At 52.3% G+C, this 12,382-nt stretch overlaps 1 protein-coding gene and 1 long non-coding RNA gene across 3 annotated transcripts in view; one reads left to right on the forward strand and one right to left on the reverse strand.

The window, feature by feature from the left end:
• Positions 1-3,360: 3,360 nt before the first annotated feature.
• On the reverse strand, positions 3,361-8,361 carry LOC131423416 (uncharacterized). Its single transcript, XR_009224939.1, has 2 exons — positions 7,545-8,361; positions 3,361-5,128 (listed from the first exon to the last, which is right to left on the reverse strand). It is a non-coding gene; the product is annotated as an uncharacterized LOC131423416 (long non-coding RNA).
• A 174-nt stretch (positions 8,362-8,535) lies between these two features.
• Acot7 (acyl-CoA thioesterase 7) overlaps positions 8,536-12,382 on the forward strand; it is an 84,636-nt gene continuing 80,789 nt past the window's right edge. The window contains exon 1 of one of the 2 annotated variants that reach the window (XM_046424726.2): positions 8,536-8,711. In XM_046424726.2, coding sequence (XP_046280682.2) covers positions 8,551-8,711 — 161 coding nt within the window. In that variant the 5' untranslated portion in view covers positions 8,536-8,550. Of the gene's footprint in view, positions 8,712-9,154; positions 9,196-12,382 lie in introns of those variants that run through there. The other variant, XM_058572728.1, reaches the window with a different exon arrangement.

Raw genomic sequence — 12,382 nt, forward strand, 5'->3', positions numbered from 1 at the left:
ATGTCCAGGAATGATGCAGGGACTGCTATGGAGTCTGCAAGTGAGAAGAGAGCACAAAGGGGTGGAGAGAGGAGAGATGGCTGGGCAGTGGAGAGGTTTGGTAGAGTCCAGGGGGTCTGCAGCTTGGGCACAGAGGGAGTGGTGGGTGTGGTCAAGACAGCCACCTCAGCCACTAAGACTTTGGAGAGGTTGCAGTTATGGAAACGACTGAGTCAAGATGATGCTGGACAAGGGATCTTCTGATGACGATGACCGTGGAGACAGTAAGTCGGGCAAGTGAACACGCAGGCAGGACTTTCACTGGGGCTTGACTGTGGGAGACACAGCTCCTGCAGGATGTCACCAGGCTGGCTCCCTGGACAGCAGAAGCGAGCTGGTTTCATTGGTTGGGAGTATCAGTTGCCTCCAGGTGGAGCTTGCTCTTCACACCCTGCTTGCTCTCAGCACCTTGGCCGGGGCTCAAGTGAAGCGCCTCTAGCAACCCGGGCCCGTAATCAGGTGCTGCATGGAGCCACGGTTCTGCAAGTCCCCTAAGAAACATAATCAGACTCCCGCTTTTTATCATTTTATGTGGGGGGAATGTAGAGTTGCCCTAGTCTCTGTGGTTTATGTCAGAATCGTGGAATTCCTGCTAAAAATTTGAGTAAGGCAGATGGGAGTGTAGCTAGTGTCCAGCATGCGTGAGACCCTGGGGTTGGCCAACAGTTCTGACCCACGCCAAAAACAAACACACACATGAAGGTGAGTAGGGGAAGGTTTCTTCTGCTTAGCAGCAAGAGCTCCCAAGGTGGAACCGGCTTCAAGGAGCTGCATGGAGCAGGTGGAAATTTACTTTGCCCCTAGGTGACGCCACAGGGCCACAGACATACCCAGGGCCCTGCAGTTCACAGAAGCCCAGTGTCAACGGCAAGAGGCCCTCCGAAGCTCTCCTCTCACCAACCCTATTAATTTGCAGGTGCCAGCAATGGCTGTAATTCCAGATTTAAAGTCTGACCTACTTAAAGCCAATGAAATGATTTCTAAATGCCTCTTCTGGGAAATGGATAGGGTCTCTATGCTTGCTCTACACTAGGGGGCGTTTTTCTCCTCCGTGTAATGACCCATTTACTCTTGGCCTTTCCTCTTGGTTTACAGGTCCTGCTTGCAAGTGGATCTTTTATTAGTTTTAGGTGTCTTTGAAGTGGTTTGTGCTGGGGGCAGAGCATGTGACTCTGAATGTTAAGATAGGAACCAGCCGGGTAGCAGGAGGTCTGGGATCTGTTCTCCCAGCAGTGCTTGTGTGGGCTCTGAGGTGTCCGTCGAGCCTTTGGGAACAGAGGGCTACCTTGCAGCATTCACATAGGTTCCCTGCAGGTAACATGCTCAGAGTCCTTCCTTTCAGTTCGGGGGCAGCATCTCCACCGTCCGTCAACCCTGGGGTGGAGCACAATAGTTGGATACTACATTGGAAACCCCAGATGAGTCGTGTGGACGGAGGGGCGAGGCCCCTCTCTGCTGGCCGCATCCTCTGCCTGACTCCTGGGAACACAGAGAGACCCTGTGAAACCCTGCAGTGTCCTTCTCTCCTGTGTCTCAGCTTGAATGCCTCAGTCTTCTTCCAGGACCGAGGCGATCCGAATTCTTTGGTCAACCCCTCCCTGCCTCCTCCAGACCTCAAGGCAGCCAGGATCCACCAGTGGGATCACAAAGTCTTTTCTCTGGGCCAGCCCTGTTCCAGGCTCGTTCTTTTGTATGATATATAATTTGGGGGGCAAGATCTTCGTGAGATCTAATTCACATACCATGCAGTCCACCCTCCAAGCACTTTAGAACATCAACTTATGTACTCCTTGTGATAAGCCATGGGCAGGTACTAGGGGCTCCCCATTTTTTTTCCAGCAAGGGAACCAATGTGCAGACAACTGAGTGCTCACCTAAGGCCACATGGTCCCCCATGTGGCTCTGGTCCTGCACCGGGCCACGCCTCTCTGGTTGGTACTAGTCCAGAAGGGCTCCTGACCCCACCTGTTGGCTGAGGCTGCCCAAGAAGTAACCTTGATGGGACATGGACCCAGGTGGCTGGATGTCCCTCCCTGTGCTCAAAGGCCCTGCTCTCCACCCCAGGGCAGCAACAAGCTGGAGATGGCCTCTGCCCTCTCAGAAGCCCTTCTCAGGACCTGGAGTTTTCCTGTGACGTACAGGCCTTCTGCCTCACCCCACATCCAGGAGAGGGTCACCCTGACAGTGCTCAACTCCAGGCTGATCATTCTTGGGTCACATGCCCCATATTCATTAGGACTTTTCCCTACTGCCCCCTACCACCTGTGCTTGTACTCAGGGGAGCTTAACCACTGAGCCACATCCCCCTAAGTAAAAATAATATTTTTTAAATTTAAGAGTCTTGCTGAGTTGCTTAGGGCCTTGCTAAATTGCTGAGGCTGGCTTTGAACTTGTGATCCTCCTGCCTTAGCTCCTGTGGCACACGCCTATAATCCCAGTGGCTTGGGAGGCTGAGGTAGGAGAATTGGGAGTTCAAAGCCAGCCTCAGCAAGAGAGGCAGTAAGCACTCAGTGAGACCCTAGATAAAATACAGAATAGGGCTGGGGATGAGGCTCAGTGGTCGAGTGCCCCTGAGTTCTATCCCTAATAACCCTCTCCAAAAAAAAAAAACCAAACATGTCTTCAGTTTAAAACATGACCTTTCTTAAGCTGGGGTGCAGCTCAGTGGTGGAGCACTCTCCTGGCACATGTGAGGTCTCAATGGGTTATGCTAATCGCTGAGGCATTAAGAGAGCATCACTTCATCTTACCCCTTATCTGTTGAGTTACCCCAACAGTGTACCCTCCCACTGAGGAAGCACATGGACACAGAATGGGTAGGTGACCTGTCCACATAGGTGTGAATCCAGAATGGGAATGCAGGATTTGGCCTGTCCAAGACCCTTAACCAATAGGCATCACTACATGTTTTCCTAAAAATATGAAGGAAAAAATGGTCCATAGACCCATTTAGACCCATTTGTCAGATGCTTGGATTTTATTTGGGTACTTGACCACTGAGCCACAACCCCAGGCCTTTTTATTTTTTATTTTGAGGCATGGTCTCTTTAAGTTCCTTAAGGCCTTGCTACGTTGCTGAGGCTGGCCTTGACCTTATGATCCTCCTGCCTCAGCCTCCAGAATCACTGGTATTATAGGCTTGTGTCCCTATGCCTGCCTTATTACAGTGTTTTTATGAAACTCTTTTTAAAGCCTATCTGAGTGCATCAATACTAAATATATAGTACATATGCCTAATTGTGGAATTGCAGATCAAATGGGGTGGCTAGTATTAACTTTAGTAATTTATTTTCAACTGCTTTGCAAAGAGGATATACTGACTTTGAGAATCTCCTCATGATGTTTTATTATGTTCAAGATAAAAGTACATATTTTAAGCATTGGTCAATTAACATGCGGAATTATGAACTTATGCATTTTATCTCTTTGATTTCCCCTCCACGTTTTTATTGATGCATTGTAGCTGTACATATTGATGGGGTTTGTTGTCACATAGTTGTCCATACACATGGTAGAACGACACACTGGCTATATCACGCCCCAACACTCCCCTCCTGCCCTATCTCCCACCCCGGTCCCTTTTCTCTACTGATCCCCTGTGATTTTTAGGAGATCCTCCCTGCTTTTCTTTTTTCCTTTCTAGCTTCTGCATATGACAGAAAACATACAACCCTTAACCTTCTGAGTTTGACTCATTTTGCTTAACATGATGGTCTCTAGTTCCATCAATTTTCCTGCAAATGTCATAATTTCATTTTTCTTTGTGGCTTAATAAAATTGTGGATATACTGACTTTATTCCCACCATCTGTGCATGAGTTTCCATTGTTTCATATTCTATACTCAACATTGACATGAAAAAATACTAAAATAAATGACCAGGTGATGATGGTACAAAAATATATAAAGTGAAAGTAAAAACCTTTTTCCCAAAGTTTTCCACTATCAGCAATTTTATAAGTATCATTCCATAAAAATTGGAATGTTATTTTAAAAATACATTTAAAGCGTTTTTTTTTTTTTAGTATTTATTTTTTAGTTGTAGTTGGACTCAAAATCTTTATTTATTTTTATGCGGTGCTGAGGATTGAACCCAGAGCCTTGCACATGCGAGGCAAACACTCTACTGCTGAGCCATAACCCCAGCCCCTTTAAAGTATTTTTTAAACTTAAATTAAGTTTTATTTATATAATTGTTTTGAGATGGGATCTTGCTGTGTTGTCCAGGCTGGTCTCAAACTCATGGGCTTGAGATTCTCCTGCATCAGCCTCCTGAGTAGCTGGGACTACAGGTGTCCACCATGCCTGGCTCACAGGTATTTTTTTCTGTATACTGGAGAGTAAACCCAGACCCCTTTTCTGTACACTGAGCTACACCCCAGACCCCCTTTTATTTGTTGTGAGACAGGGCCTCACTAAGTTGCCTAAGCTGGCCTGGAACTTGATCCTCCTATCTCAGCCTCCTGAGTCCCGGGCTTCAGGTGTGCTCTGCTGTGCTTTTTTCTTTTTTCAAAATGACCATGGATATATCTGCCATGGACAGATCAATTTACAGATTTACAATTTACAGATGACCTCTGAGGATGATTTGACATGATTTATCAATTTACAATGGTGTTAAAGCAGTATGCACTTGACCGTACTTTTTATTTTGAACTGTGATTCTTTCCCAGGCTGGCGATAGATGGTACCATCCTCTGTTGTGAGGCTGGGTGGTGGCAGTGAGCCATAGCTCCCAGGCAGCCAAGATCCCAAGGGAAGATGATCCTGAGGTACCCTACAGTGGACTGTGTTGCCAGCATTTGGGGAGATTACAGTCACTCAGTAATTGCATGATTCAACAGATTATAAAACAGTTTGTGATGGATGATTTGACCAACTGCAGGTGGATGTGAGTGTCCCAACGCTGACGTAGGCGAGGCTGTGATCAGGTGGTTAGATGTGTTGAATGGATTTTCACTGAAGATATTTTCAATTCACTGTGGGTTTTTGGGACGTGATCCCATAAGTCAAGGAGCATCTCTCCAGATTGAGTTGTTGATGACATTTTTATGGAGCATCCACTACGTGCTAGGCACTCTTCCAGGAGCCTGGAGGGGCAGAAGCCAAGGTTCTGAGCATGCCTGGCATGATCAAGGGAGGGCAGAGTGGCTGGAGCAGGAGATGAAGTGGGCGGCGGTAGTCTTGAACCCCACAATGAGAAGAAGCCATCAGTTCTAGATTTATTTTGAATATCGAGTTTGCAGGATTTACTGATGGTGTGCACGAGGGACATGAAAGGAGTGTTGGATGACTCCTGGCTCTTGGCCTGAGCATATGGAAGGAAGTACGTGGAAGCTCTGTGTTGCAAGGCACAGAGCTGGGGGAAGACCCGAGGGGAGCAAGCTCTGGGAAGTGAGGAACAGAAGAGCAGGAGGTGAACAGCTTCAGGCAGTGGATATGTCAATCTGGAATTCAGGGGAGAGGCTGGGCTGGCCAGAGCCAATTATTGTGTAGATGGGAATTAACTCTCAAGACAGGGTGGGACCTGGACAGTACAGGCACTGCTAGGCCTTTCCAAAGTCCTGAGAGGAGAAGAGGGCAGGGGAGCGAGGCAACCATGCAGAGCAGACTGAGTAGCATGGTCAGCAAAAGGGAGGAAAAGCAAGGTGGGGGTACTGGAAGCAAGGGAGAAGGGCTTCCAGAAGAGGGACAATGTCACTCAAGGCTGCAACCAAGGAAGATGACTTTTTTTTTTTTGTGTGGTGCTGGGGATTGAACCCATGGCCTTGTGCATGTGAGGAAAGCACTGTACCAACTGAGCCCCAAGGAAGGTGACTTCTGTCTGACAAGGGATTATTGGGTTTAGCAGCTGGGAAGGAATTAAGAAACTCTGCTAAGTGGAGCAGTAGAGACAGAAATCAAGATGGCATGGGTTCAAAGGGGACTGGGAGGAGGGGAGGACGGCAGCTGTGGCACAAGCAGCTCTTTTAAGAAGTGTTGCTCAAAGTGAGGAATTTAAAGGCCCAGGAGCTTAAGGAGAAAGCAGAAAACAATGTGAGAGACTGTGGAAGGAGAGAGCTCAGTGCAAACCCATTAGCACTGTGGCTAAAATAATTCTGTTTTGGGGGCTGGGGATGTGGCTCAAGTGGTAGCGCGCTCCCTGGCATGCATGCGGCCCGGGTTCGATCCTCAGCACCACATACAAACAAAGATGTTGTGTCCGCTGAAAACTTAAAGGAAGATAAATATTAAAATTCTCTCTCTCTAAAAAAAAAAATAATAATAATTCAGTTTCAGTTTAGGGATGGCCCCCCAGACTATCCTCAAGACAGGGCAGCCTCAAAATAATCATCCGGAGCACTGTTTTCTATGGAATCAGGACACAATTCCTGGGGCTGGGCTCTTTTCTTTCCCATGCCTATCTGGCATCTATAAAATGAATTGACAATGAATTCCCATGACACTATCATGGGCCAAAGGATAGCCACACCCTTCCCTAATATTACAGGGGTTGAGATCTTTTTCGCCTTCTGGAGGGGGCCAGGCTATTTAATCGTGACCCACTCAACCCATACTTCTGGTCTAGGAATTGTTCTACTCCAGGGTGGGGGTCAAGTCAGGCTTTGGGGACCCTGATTTATCTCTCAATAAAGTGTTGGAACTTTTTGAGGAATTCTCTCAGGTCTGAGCTCACCCACGTCAACAGGGTAGGGCTTGCTACTTTGCATTTACTGCCTGGGAAGGGTGGCAGAGTTAGAGAAGTTAGAGATGGGAAGAGAACCAAGGGGAAGTCCTAGTTTCACCTGCTATGCCCAGTGCATGCATGATGTTTAATGCTCATAAAAGACAGAGAAGCACATGTTATTACTTGTGGGAGGCTATCCTCGCACGTGATTTGAGTTACTTCCCTGGCTGGGTGAGAGGCGCTTAGACACAGCTGTATTAGAGCTTTCCCCACCCTTTCCCAGGTCTGAGGGCTTGTCCGTGCAGAGGCGTGCCTGTCCACTGCCCTGAAGACCCAATCGTCGCCCCTGACCTTGGGATGCTGCCCCCCTTAACCTTCATTGCATGGGATTTTTCCTGGAATTTTTTGTTCCCCAATAAAAGTCCACTCCCTGGCGTTCTCTCTCTCTCTCTCTGTCGATAGTCTCTTTTGTAAACCTCCCTATCGCTTTAGGTGGCTGGAGGTGGGAGCTAGAAGAAGCCTTCCAGGAGCTGGCATTAAAGGTACTGAGTCTTGATTCTTTTTAAAACTCCCCAGCAATTACTCATGAATCGCACCTTCTTTCATTCGCGTTGCAGAATTACTCCCATTTATCAGATACGGAAAGTGCCTTCTGACTCAGGACGCTTATGGGGAAGAGGTGTTTAATAGGTTGATTTGATGGCCCTTGATGTTGAGTCACCTTAACTCAACCTAGAAAACAGGATTCAAAGGCCCAGCGGTGGGGATCAAACTGAGGGCTTCCGGCATGCCAGGCGAGGCTTCTACCACTGAGCTACACTTTCAGCCCTGAAGCTTACTCTTAGGGGCTGTGCTCTGCCCTGGGAGATGCAGATCGTGCCTAAGGGCTGCTTTCACTCTCTCGGGTTCTGCAGAAGCATCCAGGATGAGGCACAGCTCTTTCCTCGCTCCATAAATGGATCGCTCAAACCGTCCCAGGGAGCTTCCGTTTTGTGAGCTCTATTTTCTTAAATCTGAGTACAAATCCACGTTCAATGTAGAAAACGTAATAAAGCAACTGCTTAGCAGGTAAACGGCTGTTGTGCTAGCATGTAGGGGTGACCGCCTCTTCCTCCTTCGGTGGCAGGGCGACAGGCTTCAGGCTGCTCCGCGCGGCACGTGCACCCCAAGCTGGCGCTGGGTGCCTCCAGGATGTGTTTCTGGAGTCCGGCCGGGCGGCGCGGTCCGGTGCGCCCTCGGGTCTGTGGCCCACTGGGGCACTCAGCGCCGCTGCGGCAAAGTCCGGTCCCTGCTATGGCCACGCGCTCCGCAGTAGCAGCCCCCCCCGCGTCCCCCTTAGGAAGAGGCTTCTCGCGACCTCGTGGCTCCCCTGGGGGCACCGCTGGGGCGCGGGGGCAGGGCGGGCAGCTCTCGGCTGCGTGCCGGCACTCGGGGCCCTCCCTGCTGACCTCACCCGGAGCCCGGCCCGGCGCCGGCAGCGAATCGCCGCGCGGGCGTAGGGAACGCCCCGCACTCACTCGGCCGCGGCGCAGGCAGGCAGCGCCCGCGCCCGCCGGGCTCTGCGACCTGGCTACCGGTCGGCGCGCTCGGGCCGGCTGCGGCTCGCGTGCCCGCCCAGCAGCGGTGCCGCGCAACCGCCCCCGAACTTTCTGGAAGCGGCGCCCCCACGGCCGCCCCCGCCGTCGTCGGAGCGCGCGGCCTGCGCCGGCGCCAGCGGCCTTGGCGGCCCGCGGGGCGGGGCCAGAGAGGGGGCGGGGCCAGCGCGGGGCGCCCGCGCGCGATTCGCCCCCGGCGCGCAGGGCCCGCCTCGCCGGCGCGATGGCTCCGCCTCTGCCCTCCCCCTCCATGGCGCCGCCCGGGCTCATTCATTCCGCGCCGGGCCCGCCGGACACCTGCGCTCTGCTCCCTCCGCCCCCGGCCGCCGCCCCCGTTGCTTTCGCCGCCGCCGCCGCCGCCAGCATGTCGGGCCCCGCCGCCGAGACGCCGTCCGCCATCCAGATCTGCCGGTAAGACGGCGGCGCGCGCCCGCGGCGCCCCCGGCCCGGCCCCCGCCGCCCGCGCCACCCCTTCCCCGCCGGCCTCGCCCGGGGATGCCGCCCCCCCCCCCCCCGGCATCCGCTGCGGGCCGGGCGGTGTTCACCCCTCGCCTCCCGGCGCCGATGCCCGGAACCCCCTCCCTGGCAGGGATGCGCCTCGCGATGCTGCGGAACCGGGCGGCCCCGTCGGCTCCTCCCATCGGCCTCCCAGCCGCATCCCAAGGGCGGCGGCCGCCGTCACCCGGCTTAGGGTGGAAGAAGCGGGACCGGACCGGGCCGGCGACGGGCGGGGGCGGCGCACAGCCCTGGTGGCGTGCCCAACTCGCCGCGCCCCGGGCCCCGCGCCCCAGCCCCGGCTCCTGCAGGATTCGGGAGGTTACCTCGGCCGCGGTGCCTGAGCGAACCTGAGCATCCAGAGATGCACGTAGATGCCCGGAGTCGTTCGAGCTCGTGGGTGTGTACCCCTGTGGGAGGGGGCTGCAGATCTACCATCTCTGAAGTGCTCTGCTTTGGTGGAGGGGAGAGCAGGTGTAGGGAATGAGTGGTGCATCCGCCTGGAAGCATCTTACACAATAGGGGCAAGTATTGTTGTAATAATGCTCCATTCCCCCATCCTTCCTCCATGGGTCCAGCTTAGATAGAACCGGAACCCCCAGAGGAAGCTGGAGATCATGAGCGAACTGGTTTCTCATAGGAGCGGGGAGGGCAGCCTCAAGGTTACTCTGCGTCTGGCAGAATGGAAGCCGGGGAAAGCTGGCATTTGTGCATGAGCTAAGTAAGGACCAGGAGTCTGGCCACTGTGGCCACCTGCCATGGACCCCTAGTGAGAGTTTTGGGGGTGGGTGCCTCAAATGCAGAAGTTGGGCATCCCGCTGACCTTGGGCCCAAACCATACTCCAATGGGACAGGTTACTTTTCCTGTGGATGTTATAAAAGGCTGGGTGTATGGTAAGTGCTGTTAAGTGGAGCTCAGTTAGCCTTCTGTCTTGGCTGAGGTCCTTTTCCCACTTCAAGGTCAGTTTTGATTTTCCTAGAGGGAAGTCTTTGGGGAAGCCCTGATTAATTTTCTTTGTTAGGTGGCTCTCCTGGCCCCACTCACTCCAGCCCTTCAGGGGCAAAGGTGATAGCAATTACTGATATTTGGATGTAGATGGGCCTGGAATCAGGTCTTCTTATCAGGCTGATTTAGGGGCATCTTCGGCTTCATTGTTTACAAGAAGGTTTTTAGCTGTCTCATCTCAAAATTTGCCCAGCTTTCCTTGGAGGGGGTGGGGGTGGGTACCTCCACCCCTCCTGCTGTGTAGAGGAGGAAATGGAGTAACTCAATAAACTCATCCAGCTCCAGAGCTCTGGAGGCAGGTCCCGCCCCGGTCTTCTGATTACTGTGTTCTTCCACTCCTCTGGCAAATAAAGAAAATAGTGGTCTGAATCTACCCTAGAAGGGCTGGGCTCTTATTTACTTCTTATCAGGGTGATGATTAGCAGTCAATAATACTTTTTTTCAACTAGCTTCGAATAGTTTTTCTCCAGCATTAGACACTTGCATAAATTGACAAGCACATGTGTGTACTTTTTCTTACCCATTGCTTCTACAAGATTGCCTTTTGCTACCCCAGAATGACAGACGCATATTGTCCCTAAGTGGCAGCCTTGGCTGAGGGATGCCAGAGCAGGATCCTGGCTGAGGTGAGCCTCAGGCAAAGAACATGAATGCCAAGGGAAGGGAGTGGAAAGGGTGGTGGTCACTCTGGCTTGCCCCTTGGAAACCCTGGACACCGGAGAGTGGGTATAGCAGGGTAGGGAGCCCTTTAAGGACATCTGAGCCAGCACCTGAGTTGAAAGAGGAGCCACCTGGCCTGGCTCATCCAAGCCATGAATTTTAACAAGACTTCACTCTTCACTGGACACCAGCAGGAGCAGAGCCCTGGGAGGGAAGCTGAGGAGTGGAAAATTTAGTCTGCCTGTCTTGAGGGTGGTCACAGCCTAGCAGGGCAAGGGTGCCAGAGTCCTCACCCTCCTAGAAACTAGGGTAATCACATGTCTCAGTTCAGAAGCTATTGAAGGAATGTAGCTTTAAAGGGAAGTGTGGGCAGGGGTGTAGGCAGCTCTGTATCCTAGGCCTGAGGGAGGGATGGGTTTGGCCTCTGCCCTGTGGACACAGAGTGACCTGTGCACGCTGCTTCACCTTCAAGCCCCTGCTGCTCGTCGGTAGCTCCGAGTGCCCACTGCTTGGCACCTTGCAAGTCAGTGGAAGCTCTTTATGTGACAGATGGGGCACTGGCCCAGGAGGCCAATGGCCTGAGTTCCACGCCCAGCTCTGCCTCTTGCTTCAGGCACATTCCTTAATCTCACCAGACCTTGATGTCTGTGTCTATAAATTGAAATTGTACAGTACCTGTCTTGTAAGTATTGTGAGAAGCGATATCTGACACTTATAAAAGAGAGAGCCGGGCTGGGGATATAGCTCAGTTGGTAGAGTGCTTGCTGTGTATGCACAAGGCCCTGGGTTTGGTCCCCAGCAACACACACACACACACACACACACACACACACACACCCAGACAAAGGATGAGAGCCACAGCTTGGGCAGTCAGGCCCGTGTGGGCTGTGGATTGTCGTGCCCTCCTCATTTTGAGCCAGCCTAGAGAGATACAGCCAGCCCTCCCACAGCTGTGCCAGAGGAGGGAGACTTGGTATAAGGGGCCTAGCAGGCACATAACCTCAGAGCCTGCTTGTGGGGAGGTGGGTGAGGTGTGCGGGGGTCGTTTTGCTTGTCCTGCTCTCAGATGCAGATCTGCAGCAGCGCCCAAGAGCAGGGACTGCTCTGTATGTGTGACCGAGAATGCCTGCCCTGGAGCCTGGGTCTCCTAGACATGCCAGTGGATGCTGGTTGAGTGGTGATGTTTAGTATGTTGTGGGGTTGGAACATTTTCCCTTGGGGCTCCATCTTTGGCTTTACAATGGAATTAGTGAAAACAGAATCTGATTTACAGAAATCACTCAGCTAATATTCTGAACAGTCCAGGAAGTAATGTACACAGCTGGCTCCCTTCCTGTTGGGATGTGGGGACCCTAGTGAAGATGCAGTCTTTGCCTGTGATCCCAGGGCTCTGGAGGCCCAGGCAGGAGGATGGCAGGGAGGACAGCCTGGGCAACTTAGCAAGACCGTGTCTCAAAATTGAAAAAAAAAAAAAAAAAAAGGCTTATGTAGCTCAGAGATCATGTAGCATGCCTGAGGCCTTCCGTTCAGTCCCCACACTGCAGGGATACCAGCAGCACCACCACCTGTGAGGTGGGATGTACCGACACTAAAACATGCCTATGTTAAACTTGCAGTTCGCTGAGTTGTGACATGTGTACACCTGTATGATGGCCACCTTGTCATAACGATATTTCCATCACCCTGGAAAGTCCCCGTCTGTCCCTTGGCAGTCATTTCCCTTCCGCGTTACTGCAAGCAGGTCTGTTTGCTCTCCCTCCAGTTTTGCCTTTTCTAGAGTTTCGTACTGGTGGCCTCCGCAGCACCGAGTCTGTGACCCGGCTGGTGTGTGTGTGCCTCTTTCTCTATGTCGCCTGGCAACCTTCTGTTCCCTGGACATCGAGACTCATTGCTTTCCTCACCAGTCCAGGAGCAGCTGGGC

Source organism: Marmota monax, unplaced genomic scaffold (assembly GCF_021218885.2).
Source record: "Marmota monax isolate L192 unplaced genomic scaffold, Marmota_monax_Labrador192_F-V1.1 WCK01_AAM20220418_F8-fsc00080, whole genome shotgun sequence".
In the NCBI taxonomy this organism is placed as follows: Eukaryota; Metazoa; Chordata; class Mammalia; order Rodentia; family Sciuridae; genus Marmota; species Marmota monax.